The sequence below is a fragment of the Pollachius pollachius genome, assembly GCF_949987615.1.
Source record: "Pollachius pollachius genome assembly, chromosome: 13".
Lineage (NCBI taxonomy): Eukaryota > Metazoa > Chordata > Actinopteri > Gadiformes > Gadidae > Pollachius > Pollachius pollachius.
The window spans coordinates 16,307,034-16,325,582 of record NC_136946.1 but is presented as its reverse complement, the minus strand read 5'-3'; the positions used below and the strand labels follow the sequence as shown (position 1 = coordinate 16,325,582).

General features: G+C 46.0%; 2 protein-coding genes across 6 annotated transcripts; one reads left to right on the top strand and one right to left on the bottom strand.

The window, feature by feature from the left end:
- The first annotated feature begins 564 nt into the window (after window positions 1-564).
- atat1 (alpha tubulin acetyltransferase 1) lies at window positions 565-11,758 on the top strand. 3 transcript variants are annotated; one of them, XM_079748911.1, is made up of 12 exons: window positions 565-875; window positions 1,049-1,109; window positions 1,308-1,399; window positions 1,811-1,868; window positions 2,492-2,605; window positions 3,867-3,968; window positions 4,243-4,288; window positions 6,474-6,548; window positions 7,125-7,329; window positions 8,670-8,773; window positions 9,963-10,035; window positions 10,402-11,758. In XM_079748911.1, the coding sequence occupies exons 1-12, from the start codon at window positions 784-786 to the stop codon at window positions 10,688-10,690; spliced, it is 1,311 nt and encodes a 436-aa protein (XP_079605037.1). In that variant the 5' UTR covers window positions 565-783; the 3' UTR covers window positions 10,691-11,758. The 3 variants fall into 3 exon arrangements, with proteins under 3 accessions (XP_079605037.1, XP_079605036.1, XP_079605035.1); XM_079748910.1 differs by lacking the exon at window positions 9,963-10,035 and adding an exon at window positions 4,769-4,814; XM_079748909.1 differs by lacking the exon at window positions 9,963-10,035.
- Window positions 11,759-11,850: 92 nt separating this feature from the next.
- Window positions 11,851-16,637, bottom strand: LOC307084503 (regulator of G-protein signaling 18). 3 transcript variants are annotated; one of them, XM_079748913.1, is made up of 6 exons: window positions 16,215-16,637; window positions 15,449-16,005; window positions 15,215-15,264; window positions 14,804-14,937; window positions 13,201-13,367; window positions 11,851-12,716 (listed from the first exon to the last, which is right to left on the bottom strand). In XM_079748913.1, the coding sequence occupies exons 2-6, from the start codon at window positions 15,926-15,928 to the stop codon at window positions 12,546-12,548; spliced, it is 1,002 nt and encodes a 333-aa protein (XP_079605039.1). In that variant the 5' UTR covers window positions 15,929-16,005; window positions 16,215-16,637; the 3' UTR covers window positions 11,851-12,545. The 3 variants fall into 3 exon arrangements, with proteins under 3 accessions (XP_079605039.1, XP_079605038.1, XP_079605040.1); XM_079748912.1 differs by having other exon boundaries at window positions 16,250-16,637; XM_079748914.1 differs by having other exon boundaries at window positions 16,380-16,637.
- Between the last annotated feature and the right edge of the window lie 1,912 nt (window positions 16,638-18,549).

Sequence of the window (18,549 nt, the reverse complement as noted above, 5' to 3'; positions counted from 1 at the left end):
TATTATTATTATTATTATTATTATTATTATTACTATCAATGGATATTCATAGAAGTACGATGGACTCGCATGATGTTATATAAAACGTATCATCAACTGGGCCTTAATCTGCCTTGTCGGTAAAGCACTATAATGCAACAGGATTATGATGGGCCATGGCAGATGCTGTGAGCCAATGCTGTACTTGATTTACAAACATAAAAACAGGATATAATTAAGGGCGTCAAGACAGAGCGCTGTAAAAACAAAGGTATTGTAAACTACAAATGCAGGCGTGTCCAACAATGGGGAAAACCCCCTTTACCGTAAAACATAAAGTAACCAAAGAAAAAACCTGTTACTTACCAATTAATATATACGAAGACCATTCTAGGGGAGTAGCTATTCTAGCCAATATTTTAGTAATTGCATGGACATTTAAGCGAGGTTTTATGCCTTTAGATAATCATGTAGACTATTTTTCCAAAATCCCATTGCTTATTTATTAGAGCTATTACGGTGAGGTTGCCGGGGAGTGACTCGCAGCAACACCAACACACATCACTGCAATGACAATGTGATTAGAAGATGCTGGCGTTTTGCAACAAAGACAATGAAATCCTTTAACGCGATTAACATAAGACATTGTATTGGAAAGAGTAAGAGTGAGACTCTAAAAGAACGCTTTTACAAATAAATATAATTTGTTTAAAGGCTAAGGTTAGCTAGCTCAGCGCCTGCTGCTGCTTTACTAGAATTAGCTTTGAATTTACTACGTTAGAATTACAGCTAATGTAGCTGACAATGGAGTTCTCTTTTGATATTAACAACATCTTCCCGGAGCGGATCACTGTGTTGGATCAGAGCCTTGTTCCTGGTGATAAATCCAAAGGAAGGTAGGTGACAGGGTTGTTGTGTTTGTCTGGTTCCAGTCAGTGTCACTCTGTTGATGCCCACCCATCATCTATCCCCAGGCTTTATGCTTTCCTGTATAAGATGGCTGGATCATATTGTGTCATAACAATCCTGTTCAAACGGAGTCTAATATTTTGTTGATTTCTGTCTCTAGGCCAGATCTGCAAAGCAAAATAGCTTCAGTTATTGATGAGCTTGGAAAAGCCTCCTCTAAGGTTGGTGTTTGTTGTAGTTAAAAACAATTATTGCTAATTACATTGAAGGAACTAAATGGTGCATCCACAAATTTAAAGGACCGTTCTCTGCAAGGACCTGTAATAAATATTGCATGACAGCTGCATTATCTATCTAGAGAACCAGGGCTTTGTAAATCAATGTGAACCATCTACCGTTGTGATGTTTTCCATCCACAGGCTCAACAGTTGCCAGCTCCAATAACAAGTGCTTTGAAGCTGCAGTCCAACCAGCACAGCCTTTACCTTATCAAGGATGAAACCAGCAATGGGTATCTTGTTATATCACTGCTCTGTTTTTCCCGTCCAAACTGCTCAAAATAAAACGTTATTAAATTGTTGCCGTCTAAAGGTCTATAACAGTAACACCATACCAAGTATATCCCCTCTAGGGTTGTCTTAGTGCTTGGTGTGTGTTAAGAGGACATCTCTGGGAAACAGCCTCCACCCTTAGTGTGCTAACAATACCGACGCTAAACAAGGCTATACTGTGGGGTCCATTTGAGGCTCTGTAGTGCTCTCTGTGAATCCTCTGGACCAGTATATATGGTCAACAATAAACTAGAAACCTTTTGTTGACCCACGAAGAGGAGGCCATTGCTCCAGCTGGGTTGAGAAATATATGTCTTGTATTCTTCTCACTAGTACGTAAACCTCCCCAATCGTTCCTCTTTCCCATGCAGAGGCCACGGAGCAGGAGTAGGGTTTCTCAAGGTCGGCTACAAGAAGTTGTTTCTCCTTGTAAGTGACCAACAACTATATTTCTAGCTTTGAAGAAGGCATCTGTTTGAATTGTGAATTTGAAATGTTCCTTTGTTGTAAAACACTACAACAATGGAACATTCATTCTCATTAACATGAGTTAATGCAGTGATGATCATTATTATATAGCCTAGCTTAGGGGTAGGGTTAGGGCTAAGGGTTAGGGTATTGCTTACTGCATTTACTAATGTTACTTACTGGTTCCTTAATGTACCCAGTTATTATAAAGTGTTACCAATGGTATGAATGTTAGATTCTCTTTTTCATACAATGTTCGGTGATGGTTAAAACATTAAGGATATAATAGGGAAATTGACAGGAAACTACCGAAGGAAAATATCGTTGTGTGTGTGTGTTAATAGTGTACAGCCTTTTCCACTGCTACATTTCATACTCATTTAAAAGCAGTTCAAAGCTTCTCATTGATTTACAAGCCTGACCAGAAAAATATTGATGGGCCTTATTCACTTAGTGGCCATCTTGGGGACCACCTTGCCTCTAACCGCTAACCGCTGCGCTTAGAGGCAGCTCCACCAAGCTAGCCTTCAGAACCAAGATGGCCTCCAGGTGAAGTAAGGCCCCTGGTGCTCTGTGGTTCTCAGGACCAGCGGGGAGCCCACTTAGAGGCGGAGCCGCTGTGTGTCCTGGACTTCTACGTCTCTGAGAGCCTGCAGCGCCACGGCTACGGGCTGGAGCTCTTTGACTTCATGCTGCAGGTAACGCCTCCTGGAAACCTGGGAACTCTTAGTCTCAAGGAGAAGGAAATGTACAAAAAAAAGTCTGCAACTTATTATAGGGTTGTTACAGAAACCCCACAAAAAATATTAGTTACACATTTATTTGTTGATTACACAAAGAATTGATGTGTGTCTTTCTAACATTGCTATCAAAATAAACATCATATAATTGAAACTGCAATATTTAAAAGGTTTCATGTTTCACACGTGTCAGCAGTGATGCAAGTCGTCCATTTGAATGCCCATGCGGACAGTGCTTCCATTACTCCGATACAGAGAGAGGATCCTAGCACTCACATCCACTTCCTGTAACCGGAGCCTCCCTGCTCAGACCGGTTGTTGTATTCTGATTCAGTTCTGGGTAGTGTCACCTATCATTGAAACGGCAGTGTTATTTGAACAGTTGGCCAAGGAGTAGTCTCAAAAATCTTTCGATTTTTAGACTAGCCAGAATAGCCCATGCAAACTTGTCCGGCTTTGTTAACCCAAATGTTCTTGTAGTCGTGAAGAGACAGGCTTATCCGACCGGTCCCGATCACAACGTCTTCAGACAAGGTGTCCGTAAAGGTTTAAAATGAACCTGGGTAGTAGACTGGCCACTGTAGAGATGTCGTCTTCTGAAATTGGCACCTCGTGAATGAGTTAATCCTCAGGATGATATACAGACCCATTCAGGGCGATGTGTGGAGCTCCGCCCTGCGCACTCTGTGGTTTCCGGCCAGGGCGCTGGTCTGTCCTCAGAGGGTCAGACACAGCGATGTGAACCTCTGGACCCAGATCAGCCAGGGTCTGGTCTCCCCCTAGAGGGTCAGACACAGCGATGTGAACCTCTGGACCCAGATCAGCCAGGGTCTGGTCTCCCCCTAGAGGGTCAGACACAGCGATGTGAAACCCTCGACCCAGATCAGCCATAGAGCAACATCAGTCAATTTCCATTGATGGAAACTGTTTAATTTCAGTAGAATAAGTTAATAAGGTTAACAATTAGTTAATAAGACCAACTCCATAATTATAGCAATTAAACACTCACTCACACAAAACAAACAATGAAACACTTTACATAGTATTCTTCAAGAAGGTGATGTCTATATTCGTAGGGGGTAGAAGTGACAGCATAGGAATCTATGGGGAATGGTTTGAAAGAAATGATCAAAGGTGCAATGCATCTTCAGCGGTGGCAAGTGTGCGTTGGCATCACAGTGTCGTTGTTTCTGTAACTTTTATTCATCTTCCTCCGCAGCACACGCAGATGGAGCCGGTGCTCATGGCCTACGACAGACCCTCAGCCAAGTTCCTCGCCTTCCTCGCAAAACATTACTGCCTGACTCAGAGTGTTCCTCAGGTACCAGTCTGCGAGTAAACCTCATAGCAGAAATGATAATAATAGTAGAACATTTAAGAGTCCGATTCCTCGACATGATGGTGTATGGAACATGATCAGAGGAGAGTGGAAGCTTATCATCTCTTCTGATAACATGTTTTAGCTGCTATTTATAGCCACCGCATTCATGGCAGGATTTATTCCAGGAACAGAACAAGATCAGAAGGTTTAAGTTGAACGAAACATCAAGGAACCATGGATGCATTTTCTATGTTTGCTTTCCTGTTGTCCCCAGGTGAACAACTTTGTTGTTTATGAGGGATTCTTCCTCAACAAATCAGGTAATTTCTTTACAATGGCATTTTTAATTATTACACACGTTGAAAATTCTAATTACATGTCGTCTGTTAGAGTTTCAACATTTTCGTTATGGGCATTGCATTGATTGATGTATAAAACTATAACACAATAGATCTCTCTTGAGGTCTATGTAGTATGTGCATCCTATCCAAACTCATCATCAGCATCTTGATGGGTCTTCAGTCAAACTGTTCATGCATGGTCTTACCTAAATAGTGTGCGGTATCTGCATATTTCCTTTCTACATTATTAACTATTTCATTTAGTTTTACCCATATAACAAGACATATTCAGGTCAAACGTTAAATCTGGAAAGGGCTCTCTCTCTATCTAATTCTCTGCCTCCCTCTTCTACCATAAGAGAGAGACAGTGATAGTGAGAGCGAGAGAGTCCTTCAGAGAGTTGACATGCAGTTATTTTGGTTCCAAACACTCTTTCATTCTCCACCAAACTCTCTCAGGCTCGCCCCACTCTCCTCTGACGGATCAGGGAATGTACGGCTTTTTGTAAGGACTCTTCATCACTTTTTCTGTTCCTTAGTCTCAACGCCCCTATCTCCTTATTCTTACCCCCTCTGTTCCTCCCTTTCCTCCTCCCTATCTCTCTGCTAAACAAGGTCACCTTCATTTGTCTGTTTTGCTTTGGTTTTTTGCATTGGTTATTAAGATCTAAGAACCCTTTCCCTCTCTCCTCTCCGGTAGGATAATTAAAGCTTGGCTAACCGGCATATCTAGATTATACAAACGTGCACGTCACACACTCACACACACGCATGCACGCAGACAAACACACGCACGCACACATACAGGTATGAACGCACACACACAGGTATGAACCAGTGGCGTCACTAGGCTGTTTCATTCTGGGCTAAAGCCCCGGATATTATTTAATTAGCCCCGAATCCTATTTAAAAAAAACAAAAAAGAAACTTGCTTTATTTTTTTTAAAAAAAAATTTAAGCTTCCAAGGGCATCTCAAAATGAAGTAGCTTAGTCCTTCTGGCAAGAGAACAAACGGTTTAAAAACATAACCAGACTGTTTACCACCTCAAGTCAATTAACCTATCCTATCCCCAGTCATATATATGTGTATATATATATATATATATATATATATATATATATATATATATATATATATACAAAACAATTTGCTGCACGCATTTTCCCTTTCCCTGTGGGCTAAGCCTCGGATATTTCAAAAACCTAGAAACGCCCCTGGTATGAACACACACACGGGCCATTTCACTCTATACATAAGCTCTGCAGTAATCTCCGCTGTGTGTTGGTGTCGTAACATCCCATGATAAACACCTCACAACTTTACACATTAGGGCTAGCCTCTCAGTGGTCCCTGACCTCGGAAGACTGGGACAGACCACCATCTCTGGTGGAACGGGGCCATGGAGAGCTAATGGGTTTGGGATTGCCACAAATTGGTACCAGTCAGGGAATAGCCTGCTTAGAGTTTATTGCTGGTTTGAGGTTAGAGCTTTGTTGCTCTTTAATAATTGTGTGTCTGTCCGTTTTTTGTCTTATAACATGTCAAGAAAATAATTAGGATCAAAACTGCACTCATATGACTTTGACATTGAGTTATAGATAAGTAGATACAAAAATGACTAAGTATTATTAAAGATAGCAACTGTTATTGGAAAATTCACTGTTTGATCATCCCATATTACTTGAGCTATTAATACGGAGGGTTTAATATGATACACCAAGTGTCATGTCAGTGTTGAATATCTAAAAGTGCTGAGTGATTTCGATCACATTTGTTTTAGGGATGACATTCCTAACTGATTCAGTCAGTGTTCAATAAAATAATTGACAATGGGGTCAGGCTGATCTTCACCTGGGTTAATGATCTTCATTAACCCAGATTTGAATTGTTCAAAACTGTCTGTGACTAGTTTTACTTTATACAGTATACACGTTAACTGTACTACGGTATATATTGTAGCTAAAACACCATGCAAGGTTCTCACTAAACTATCAAATATTCCTTGAGATATTGTGAGATTGGATAACACTCTTTTATTTTGGCATGGGAGGAATGTCTGGTAGAAAGTAAACACACATGAATGAGGCAAATATTTCAGTCTTTGTCCCTTGGATCTATAGCCCAGATTCTGTCATAGTATTTTGTCTGTTTTCTCCCTACAGTGGGCCCGTCGAGAAAGGGTCTCCCAAAAAAGGTGGAAGGAGAGATCAAGCCCTACTCTCTAATGGAGAGAGAAGGTGAGCAGCATGACCCAACAGGCAGTTCATCAGACCGTTAATATGGAAACTCTCCAGCCGTCACGCATTATGCATGTCTTCCCACTTAAAGCCAACACTGCCATTGTTTTCATGTTTAAAATATGGGTTATGTATTGATTCTGCAAGATTGTAGTTTCTGCTTTTTTGTGCTTGGTAACTAAGGCTTACAGCGCTACCTTCTTTAACGACGAGAACTTACTCTGTGTAGCCTATGAAGAATCAACCATCGTCTCCGGTGTGTGTGCGTGCGTGTGTGTGTGTGTGTGTGTGTGTGTGTGTGTGTGTGTGTGCGTGCGCGCGTGCGTGTGTGCGTGCGTGCGTGCGTGTGCCAACACAAACAAGACATGTTGAAAGCTGATGACAAAAAAAACTAGTTTGGGTGTGAATGCCGACGTCATTCCAGGAACCAGCTGTCCCTCATACGTCCTCTGCAGAAGCCATATTGTTATGAACACTACCCCTGAACCCGAGCTTCATCACAGACTCTGGGTTGATGATGAATGATTGATCCAGTCCGTGGATGGTTCACACTGTGCCCTCCTGTCCTGGTGTCAGCGCTGCGCGGGGACCAGAGGGCGGGGCAGTGGCCCTTCCCGCCCCAGGTGGGATCCTCCCCCTACTCGCGCTCCCACAGCGTGGGCTCGTCCCCCAGCCGGGCCCCGCCCGCCCCAGCCCTGCCCCAGGGGCCAGCTCCGGCCTCTGGTGGGCCCCCGACGCCCCACTCCCTGCTCAGCGACCACCTCAAGGCAAGACGCACCAGGTACGATCCGCCTAGCAGGTAGAGGACTGCTCTGAGAACACCTGATGTACATCTGCCCCCCCGTGCCATCCAGCTACGGGACGCTTTAGCTTCCGGCCACCCCGGGCTCATTTCAGACCAATCAGTGCATCTCTTTCATGATTGGTTAAAAAACAAAAGTTTAAAAAAACAAATTGGTTTAAAGTCCTCTCTCCTCTTTGCAAATCTAAAATGATTCCTGCATCGGCTTTAAGTCCCTAGCTGTCCTTGGAGGTGGACTGCAAAAGGACCAGCGTGCCTCTTGTTGAGGCGTGCCGTGTCTGCTTGGCTGTGGAAGCCACCACTACATATTCCTCTCATTAGTCAGCCTTTGTTTACTGCCCACAAAAGAGCCCGGAGAGTCAGCAGCCGCAGTACCACTCAAGTGTCTGCTGGATGTATGCACCTTGCTGCACTGAGGCTGGTTGTTCTGCTGTACCACTGCTGGTCCTCTTTAATTCGTTGTTCTCTTTCCTTGTCTCTCCACAATCCTCCTCCAATTTTGGAACCCATTTTCCACCTTCTGCTTATCTTGGTTTTTCAAACATTCATCCTTCCCGCCTCGTTTTCCATCCTTAACCTTTCCGACGCTCTCCTCTCCAATCACCCCCCCCCCCCCCCCCCCCCCCCCCCCCCCCCCCCCCCCCCCCCCCCTACCCGGAGTAGTTCCCTTAATCGTTCTCAGCTGGGTTTCTACTGACCCCCCTGAGACCGGCCTGACCTCCACTCCCCTTTAAAGGAAGGCGTCTTTCTTAGCTTGATGGAGGGCCTGCTTCTCTGGCACAGAGGAAGGGGAGTGCCTTAGCCCCAGGGACATTATTTGATTCCATGGAAATACACAGAATGAACCGGAACAGGAGTGAGAGTGGCTGTCGGCCCTACCACTTTTTGTAAAACTTTTACTGTTGCTCCCTAGCAGAACAAAAGAGGATGGCTGTTTCCTCCTCCTGTTGGCCTTTGTTTATCTTTTTAAAAACAATTCATTAAAATACATACCGCAATATCATGTCTGCTTTTTATCAAGCATATGAACTACGACACACCTGCAAAGATACATGTATATGCAACACAAAGCATACAATAGAAAACTGTGTTCATTACCCGCTGCAGGTTTTTGTGTTTTCCCATTAATTATTTTTTGACCCATGAATTCTTTGATTTTTGTGTTGGCTCATTTGCAGTTCATTTGTTATTTTAATTGGATTTTAATTTTGCCATTTGTGTTATTCTACAATCCCTTGTGTTTGCTTAAAAAAACCATCTCTCCATCCATGGGCTCCTCCCCCCCCCCCCCATCCTTTTCCTTTGATGGCTTCTGGCAGCAAACACAAGCACACGGTTGCCTGGGGCAACCATCCCTGTTGCCACATCGACAGCAGCAGCGGTCTGATGCTGCACCGGGACCAGGCGCCCTTCCCTCGGCCAGGTGAGGGCGGTGTTCAAGGGGGGCAGACCCCCACCACCGCCAAGTGCACTTTGTGCACCAGCCCCATGTTCAGCACAGGCGTACAGTGTACTTTGTGTAAAGTGCGCTTGGTGTAAAGTGCACCTTATGTAAAGTACGTTTTGTGTAAAGTGCGCTTTATGTAAAGTATACTTTGTTTGAAATTTACTTTGTAGAAAAGTGTGCTTTGTGTAAAGTGCGCTATGCATAAAGTGTGCTTTATAAAAGTGTGCTTTTTGCAAAGTGTGCTTTGTGTAAAGTGCACTATGCATAAAGTGTGCTTTATAAAAGTGTGCTTTGTGTAAAGTGTACTTTGTGCAAAGTGCGCTTTGTGTTAAGTGCACTTTGTGTAAAGTGTACTTTGTGCAAAGTGTGCTTTGTTTAAAGGGGACATATTATGAAAACAACACTTTTCCTGGGATTTGGGGTATTGTTTTGGGTCTCTGGTGCTCCCAAATGCATACAAACTTTGAAAAAAGTCTGGGCATGATTTTTTGAGTGAGATATGCATTTCTGAAAGTACCCCGCCTACAGTTACCAAACGAGCGAGTCAGTTTCGGCTCCCCCTCCTACGTAGGAAGGGGGCACACTTGAATATTACCCCCCACTTCCCCTCCAATCAGAGCATAGCTAAGATTTTGTGGACCAGTGGACGAGCAGCTCCGGTGGGGGGAACTCGGTGGCAGCCCGGCAGCTCAGCTCCGGGAGTACAATTCGTTTCTCTTCCAGACTGCCGCCGAGCTCCCCCCATCAGAGCTATATAAATACCCATACATAATATTATTATTATTATATTATTATATTATATAGATATAGAGCTCCAGGAGTCCGCAAATGGCAACAATCCCTTCTCCTCCATGCTGTGGTTCAGTCTGACAGCTCATTGGTCAATGGGCAGCAGCTCATTTGCATTAAAGCTACAGACATCAGAAACAGTGCATTCTGAAGGGACTGAAACAGAGGGGAATAGCGGTAGGCGAGATTTTTTTCCCTAAAAGCTATTTCCAGCAAACAGCTGCAAAGACATGTTTTCTGGAACTCAAATACTATGTTTACTTGTTGGAAAACACCATAATATGTCTCCTTTAAAGTGCGCTCTATGTAATGTATGCTTTGTTTAAAGTGCATTTTGTACAAAGTGTACTTTGTGTAAAGTGCTATGCCTCCATAGGTTGGAGGTTAGCAGACGTCTTGAGAGACAGAGGGACTGACATACAGCCAGTGGGAAACACAAACACACATAGGTTGGACACCTCCACAGATCTCAAGGAAGAAGGCTTTACACGCACAAACACACACTCTTTAAAACCAGTCTTATCTGTGTTCCTTTGTGGACAAAAATGGGTTGGCTAAACTCAAAATACGAAATTGGAAACTGGGAGCTGAAAACGTAGCCAAATATTTATGAATGAACAGATTTTTCCGCAGGTTGATGCGGTCCACAGCCAAAGTACCACATTCTTTTAATATGTTTATTTAAAAAAAATTGATATAATTAAAGAGCATATTAACTGGTATCGTACTCTACTTGTTCCACTTCTTCCTCTCCATAAACCACGTTCTTCTCTCATCATGGCGCCATCTCCGTCCCGCCGTCTCCCTGTGTTTAGGCCCCGCCCACCTTCACTCCCCCCTCTGCTGGCGCCCAGGAAGCCCCCCGGCCCGGCGCCCCCCGCAGGCCGGCCTGAGTGGGCGCGCCGCATCACAGGGTCCCGGGGGGCTAAGGCAGAGCTGCTGCCCAGGCGCCAAGCCCCGCCGGGCACCTGGGAATCCGGGGCCACACGGGGAGGCCAGAGGGCCCTGCTGGGAGGCCCCTGGTCCTGGACCCTGGGGGAGGGCCCCCACACGGCCCAGTGGGTCCGACAGAAGCAGGAGTACCGGAGCACCAGACCCTGGTGAACCCGGGGTAGAACTGAGGACCTCAGCCTCTGCTGCCCTGGGTTCACGGCCCTCAAGCGGAGCAGTCTCCCTGAGGCCTCAGTGTAGGACCGGCCCAGGAGGATAACACTGTGGATGGGCCTCAGTGTAGGACCGGCCCAGGAGGATAACACTGTGGATGGGCCTCAGTGTAGGACCGGCCCAGGAGGATAACACTGTGGATGGGCCTCAGTGTAGGACCGGCCCAGGAGGATAACACTGTGGATGGGCCTCAGTGTAGGACCGGCCCAGGAGGATAACACTGTGGATGGGCCTCAGTGTAGGACCGGCCCAGGAGGATAACACTGTGGATGGGCCTCAGTGTAGGACCGGCCCAGGAGGATAACACTGTGGATGGGCTCCTCCTTCATGAACTAGGACATTGCTAGAACTCATCTTCATTGGTTAAGCCAGCTCCCCATGCGATGGTGCATGACAGGAGCAGAGCCATGTTCAGGGTTGTGACCGGTGTTAAATATGGATTCATATTTGTCAGATGGAACTTGCGCTGATTGTGAGCTCTCAGTGAGAAGAGCCTCTGCACATTACTCACCACTTTATTTGCATTGATTTATATTGTGTCTTTTCTAAAGCTATATATAATTATATGAAGCGTTAATAAGAATAAAAAACAATACGATCCCAAAAAGATTGTGCTCATTTGTGTAATTATGGAATGTATTGTTTTGTTGTAAGGTTTTGAATGAAACCTTATTTACTCCCCAGACATCATCGGTGACCAAGGAACTAAAAATAACCAAAGGCATTCAAAGAGAATTAACAGTTACACTGCCATGGGTTTAGTTTCAGTTGTGTATTCATTCAAAATGCAAAGGTAAAATTTACTGTATCAGATTTACCCTTAACAAGAAGTTCCCCTTAACCGACTTGTGCCTTCGTCCCTTATCATGAATACATGTATTTACCCATTGTCCATCTGATGAATACCTACTGAAATCAACCCAGTGATTGCATCACATATGTTAGTCTGCCTGGTGGGAGGATTAGGAGCAAGGTGACGTCGACTGCAGCTGATTTCAGAGTTAAATACTCCACTTATTAATCCCCCACTGTATTACTGTATATAACTCATCTCTAGATGTGAGGGATAATACAATTAGAATGTTAATGTTGGAAATTGATGACACACATAAATACATTTTTATTTACATTTTACATAGAGCAACATCTAAGGAGATTTTGCTCAACAAGAAAGCGTAAGAAAAAGCCTACAACCTCGACAAAATCAAGATGGAGGGGGGCTGTTACACGGTTCTTAAAAAATACATTCACTCAAATATCTGACCAACCCCATGTATAACATTTAAAACCTGGCCCGTTGTCACCAGACTTGTTCTCCTTGGTTACATGGAATGAAATTTGAATGTGCTTATTGGACCGTGATCTAATCTGCACCCAGTGAGTCCCGCAAAAGGAGGGTGATTAATGATTAAAAGGCAGACATGTGCATAGTTCCCCAGTTCACATTGAGCAGGCAGAAAGTGATTAGGGATTAGTCCACCCTCCACTCGGTCGACATGCTGGCTTGACTGTTTATTAAAGCCACACTCGATACCTTGACTTGGTCTTTTTACTCCCTAACTCCCTACAGTCTCTGCATTCTGGCCAATTTACAGTCCATTTATCTGAACGTTTCTTATACATTCAATAAATAATTTCAGCAAGATCAAAACAAACATAGTTTTTAGCCATACATTTTCCAATTTTAGAACAAAACCCTGACCTGCTATCACAAACACACACACACACACACACACACACACACACACACACACACACTTTGGCCCCTGTTGAGGTCCACCGCTATGGGCCAGGCCTAGCGGGCGTCCTCCAGCAGCGAGAGGTAGAGAGGGGACTGCAGGAAGCGGGGGTAGCAGTCTGCGTCCAGCAGGGCGTAGATGCGCTTCTGAGCGGGGAGCAGGGAGGTGTGCGAGGGTGCCTGCAGCAGCTGGAGGGTCAGATCCCGGGTCTTGCTGTCCAGGTTCACCTGGTGAGGGGGGAACACACAACATGCGTCCGTTAGGATGAACAACTAGTGACGCGTATTTTTACGAAGGAGAAGGAAAAAGACAAAGAACATTTCATTTGGGATTTGACATTGCAGTATGAAATACTGTACGACAAAAAACGTGCTCAAATTGTAGGCGTGTCTAATGTAGTTCTGTTACATTATAATATGTGTTTTTGCAATGCAAACGCACACACTAAAGCCAAAACAACTTCAAAGTCAATCTAATCACAATAGGCTAGTGGAAGAGTTAAACACACAAACCTGTGTGTAACCTTCTTATAAAAGCACAACAATGTACGGTTACATTTACACACTCCTGGTGCTGTACAGGGAGGCAGAAAGAAGGGCATGCTTTTGATCATTTCTCTCCATTCCTACGAGCTGTATATCAGTGAGCAGGGTGTGAAGAGCACCGAGCAGGAAGAGGCAGCATTCGGGTGGGGGGCGCGGAGGCCTGTACCTCGCGGGGGGAGCCAGGCTGGATGTAGGTGGTGCAGATGTCCTTGGCCCTCCGCTGCAGGCTGAAGTTGTTGGAGGATTGCTGGTACTGCCCACACGCCAGGTAGAACTGCAGGTTCTCCTCACTGAACTCGGAGCGCAGGAATGCAGCGAACACAGACACACCCTCTGTTATCAAAACAAAGCTGCTATGAATAGTGGTTCCCTCTCCAAGAATGTCATTGTGATAAAGAGCTCAAAAAGTTGTAGCTTTATCTTGACCTTTACTTTGACAGGTGAGTGTATGGGGGGGGGGGGGGGAGACATCTTTCACCACAACAGTCACACACCCAACCAGAGGCTAAGACAATGGGAGCGTGCGGCCGGAGAATGTGGGCCAGTGCCAACACGTCAGAAAGTATACTAAACAACGATATACAACTTGGATGGTTAAACACTAAAATAGTAAGACTGATTGTTGATAGTGACTTCAGGGAAAATTGTTCCATGATCTAGTTCACATTACTCAAGGTTACTGGCATCAAGCATTACCCTACACAATACCACTTTCTACTTGTTTGGATTAGTACTATTATTAGTTACCAATTTTAAAAAGGTGCACAGGTTAGAGTAACAACATTTAAAACAGGAGGAAACACATTCCTAAAGACATAGGGGCGGAACCAGCTCCTATTGCAACAGCATGAGAAGCATATGACCTTATGGGTTTTATTGGCGGTAAATCCACTGGTTTCGGACCACTTGACAATGAAGATTTAATGAAGATACAACACAGTTATTTCACTGAGGAGGAACTAGTTTCATAAGAAATGTCCCCAGTTTCCCAACGATTTGTTCCCTTTTCCTAAACGTCACATGTTTCGAAGAGGTTGTTTGGACAGAAGTGTGCTGAGCCATTTCTCTGTGCCGGCCCTGATTTATGACGGCTGTAGTTGTTTATCGTGCGCTCTATTCATAGCCGACGGCCTCTGCGAAAGGGACCAAAACACACACACCGGGTATTTGTATTGCACAGCACACAGGAAGTGTGTGACGTCTGCTAAATGCTCACGATGACCCTTTACTATTTCAGTCCCTTTAGCAGGAGACCCTTTCGATATCCAATGTTCTGGGATCCAGCCGTCCCTTGATGTTAGAGCACCACCTCTGGTGCTCAGAGTCTGGGCCGGAAACCAAAAGCTGTGAGGGGGCGGAGTTACGCCTGGCTTCCGGTTCCCTTAAACTCATTAGCATTAGAGTGGACATTTCAGAGGGGATTTGAGTCCACGTGTTTCTACAGTTCTACAAGGTGTTGATTTGAAACCTTTACAGACCCCTTTTCTGAAAACATTGTTGTCCCGGACAGGATGTTGTAGCTTGTTTTAGTGCCGGGGGAAAGTTTATATCGCTGGCCCAGTTTGTTATTCGCTGCGTTTCCCAACCTAGAATACCCGAACAAGCCAGACAAACCCTGCCCCTGCGCTCATGACATCACAGAGAAAGAACTAAAAGAAGAGTCGGATGGCTTTCACTCATTCAACGGTGACCCGAAAACGAGACATCATGAATCGTAATGAATTACTACTGGCTGTAGTAGTCTTGAACGGCTGATTGTGCAAGCTTACCCTGACTCGCAAGCAGGGCGTTGAGCGACCGGGCCCAATTCTCCAGCACCTCCAAACTGAACCTCAACCCCCCACTGTGTCCCACTTGACTCCACTGGCGCATGAAGCGAAGGCGAGAGCGCCTCTCCTTGGCACTGGAGAGGGGGAGAAAAAGTGATCAGCCGTGTCTTACTGAGTGGTCTCTGGCCCCTACAGGTGTGTGGACCACAAGGTGCCGCACACCTGTAGACAACAACACAACAACAACAACATGGATCAATCCGTCTCAACAGTTATTTATGGCACCGTAGATTGCCTAATTGTAAGGGGACCTTTGGAAAACCAGATTCCTTTATCATAATAGCAGCTCAAATTACTAGTCGCCCACGTTCAAGGGAAGAAACAGTGTTGGGTTCTCTTCGTTCGACCTACCTGTCTTTTTGGACTGCTTGGCTTATATTGGAGTTGGACGAATGATGACTCTGGAAATGACACAATGACAAATTCTTGCTGAATACAAACCATGTTTCAAATAATTTCTTACAAAAGGTCTCTAGGTTTTTGCAAGCACACACACACACACACACACACACACACACACACACACACACACACACACACACACACAAGCAGTTAACTTGTGAAAAATGTAATTAGTTAATTTACCAGGTCAAACAAACTTTTTAGGTGAAGTTTGGCAGCAGACAGTTTTGCTTTGGCGCGCTCACGGTGGTGGTGCGACTTCAAGGAGAGGTCGGACGGGGAGGACGGGCGCGGGTCGTCCCTCTCCAAACTCCCGGTGCTGCTGCCTTGGGAGGAGGGCGCCAGCTGGCCGTCGCTGTAGGCCCGGAAGCTTTCGCCCATCGTCCCTACTTGCAGGTATTCCACCTTCCGCTTGCTCAGCTCCTTCAAGTCCTCCACGCTGACGCTGAGATCCTTGGTCAACGTGGCCGGGCAGCCGGGACTCGAACCCAGTTCTCGGATGGTCGGGGGCAGCGTCGCGCTCCGGGCCTGTTCGGAGGGGCCGAGTAGATGCGTGTGGGTGCCCGACTCCCTGTTAAGTACCGGGGGGTCTTTCAGCTGGATCCCTCTCCAGGGCATAGCGTCCATGTCCAGGAGGGACCCCTCGGAGCTGAACCTCCGCATGGTGCCTCAGCAGACCGTGGCTCAAAGTGAACGAGGGAAGGCGAAGCTCGACGGAGAAAGCGAAGTGTCTGTTCAGTCTGAGTACCACAATGAACCACAACAAGCAAGCAGATGAGAGAGGGAGGAGGGAGGAGGGGGGAATAAACAATTAGAGGAGGAGATAACAGGCTCACAAACAGCAACACACTGGAACTGGCCTCAAACAACTACCCGACGTCGCTCGGGTAGATCAGAAAAAGGCATTGATGTGGATCTCAAGTCAAAGGGGATGCTTTTGCTGACCCACTTTTAGAAATGCACATTGTCCTCCAAGTCAATCACCTTCTAGTCCAGCTGCATGTTTCCAAACAGTGCGCCCCTGGCCGTCAGCGCCTCGGAGATTGTGAGCATTTCGACGCGTGGTCAGCAGACCGCCACCCGGGGTTAAACACGGAGAATAGTGAATGCCTACCTCCAGGTCGTGTTATTCCTCTGCTTTGAACCGCATGACACCGTCACAATTTCACCAGTTCAGCTTTTTCGCTAAGAAACCCCCCCCCTGCAATGACTCTGTGACGTTGGTGGTTTGGATTATACACAGCGACGCGATGTCTTGTTCATGACCCCGCCCGGAGTGCGTTCATTATTACCCCATGTAAGTTCTTGTAACATGAAGGCGTCACACGGTAGACGCCACACCTTCCCATGGGTCTCAACTTGCCCTTCACCGCTCCAGGGGCCCGTCTGACACGCAGGCCTGATCATTCATTCACTACAGTGTAGGCGTGTCTGGATTGGTAGACGAGGAGACTCCACGTCACTGTGAAGAGACCTTTGGTAAAGATTACTTGGGAAATCTGTTCCTGGAGAGGAAATGATTGCAATAAAGTTTATGACATAAACAACACGTTGTAATTTACAATTTAAAGGTACAGGACAGGGTAGAGGAGAGGAGGGGAGGGGTGGGGAGAAGAAGGGGTGTTACAGGGAGTCGACCCAAGTAGATATGGAAATATCAGAAAAGGCAATACGACTAAGTATCATTATTTCCAGCCTAAATGGTCATTTGCAATCAATGACTATCTGCCCTAAAAGGTTGGTTGATAATGGTGTGACCACAGATGCAAATTAGCTATTCAGCTTACTCTGGTATATAACCTGATCTGTACATGCTCCCTGTCAACTAAACCAATAAACTAGCTCTCCATTGAAAAGTTTTTTTCAACTTGTTTTTCACGGTTTGAGTCCCAGCTGGCAGCACGTATTCTCTCCGTGTCCACGCATCACTCCCGCCAATCGGCAGTGACGCACGATGGACGTCACACTGTCATGCTCCACCTCTCACACACCACTCTGAAGACAACATGATGTCTCCCACATTACACAGATTAACCCAATCTTGTTCACAGTTCACAGTTCACCTGGACTCTGCATAGCCTTTCCCCTCTGTAGCTCATCCAGAATGTAAAAGCCTGGCTGGTCCTCAACCAGTTTCTCCCAGACGATGCTGCCCCCCCCCCCCCCCCCCCCCCCCCCTCCCTACTGACCCCAGGACAGTTAAACCCTACTGGTCCCGGCTCCACATTGGTGGAATGATCTCACCACTGATCCCAGGACAGTGAAACCCTACTGTCCTGGCACCACAATGGTGGATGGAGCTCCCTACTGACCCCCCAGGAGGCTGAAACCCTACTGGTCCTGGCTCCACAATGGTGGAATGATCTCCCCACTGATCCCAGGACAGCTCAATACCCACCTTTCCAACCCTACCCCGTCTTCCATGCAGGCTGAAGACTCATCTGTTCAGACTGCATCTTAGCCCATGATTTTTATTCATTACAATTAAAAAAGAAATACAGAACTGGCTGATCAAAAATGTATCTTTTAAAAACAATTCTCTATTCCTTGTTTCAAAACCACACAATCTTCTCATTTTTTCAAATATTATCACACATTCACCGTTTTTCAGATTTTTATCATGTTTTATTTTTTACAGTCGAGCGGCATGTGGTTTGGGAGGTGGAGCGGGTTGACTGGTAACCGGAAGGTTGCTAGTTCACTCCTCCTTGACGAGTGTCGAGGTGCCCCTGAGCAACACGGGGTCCATCTAACTGCTCCTGACGAGCTGTCTTGTGTCTTGCAGGGTTGACTGCTGTCTGTGTATCAATGGGTTAATGTTAGGCGATGTTGGAAAGTGCTTTAGGTGGCTATTGCTATTGTGGACTACAGAACGCTGCAGGGGGGAGCACACGTCTCCGTTTACATCAACGGTAGAGAGAGTCAACATTGTCAACAGGACCTGTCTTGGTCCTGTCTTTAGTCAGCAGCGTCAGGAGGACCTGTCCCGGGCCCGTCTCTAGTCAGCAGCGTCAGGAGGACCTGTCCCGGTCCCGTCTCTAGTCAGCAGCGTCAGGAGGACCTGTCCCGGTCCCGTCTCTAGTCAGCAGCGTCAGGAGGACCTGTCCCGGTCCCGTCTCTAGTCAGCAGCGTCAGGAGGACCTGTCCTGGTCCCGTCACACTGGCATCATCGTCAAGGCAGCGCGACAACGACTCTTCTTCCTCTGAAGGCTGAGGAGTTTTGGCATGGACTCCAGGATACTCAGACACCTCTATCGATGTTATACTCTCTGCTTAGTACCTGC

What these genes read in the sequence shown, in the direction of transcription:
- atat1 (XM_079748909.1), top strand. Translation starts at nt 784, where the DNA reads ATGGAGTTCTCTTTTGATATTAACAACATCTTCCCGGAGCGGATCACT. An exon ending in TCTTTGACTTCATGCTGCAG is followed by an intron (nt 2,606 to 3,866) that starts GTAACGCCTCCT and finishes CTTCCTCCGCAG; the next exon opens with CACACGCAGATGGAGCCGGT. An exon ending in CTCTCTAATGGAGAGAGAAG is followed by an intron (nt 6,549 to 7,124) that starts GTGAGCAGCATG and finishes TCCTGGTGTCAG; the next exon opens with CGCTGCGCGGGGACCAGAGG.
- LOC307084503 (XM_079748913.1), bottom strand. Translation starts at nt 15,928, where the DNA reads ATGCGGAGGTTCAGCTCCGAGGGGTCCCTCCTGGACATGGACGCTATG. An exon ending in TAAAAAGTTTGTTTGACCTG is followed by an intron (nt 15,265 to 15,448) that starts GTAAATTAACTA and finishes TGTCATTTCCAG; the next exon opens with AGTCATCATTCGTCCAACTC. An exon ending in CAAGCAGTCCAAAAAGACAG is followed by an intron (nt 14,938 to 15,214) that starts GTAGGTCGAACG and finishes CCCCCTCTCCAG; the next exon opens with TGCCAAGGAGAGGCGCTCTC.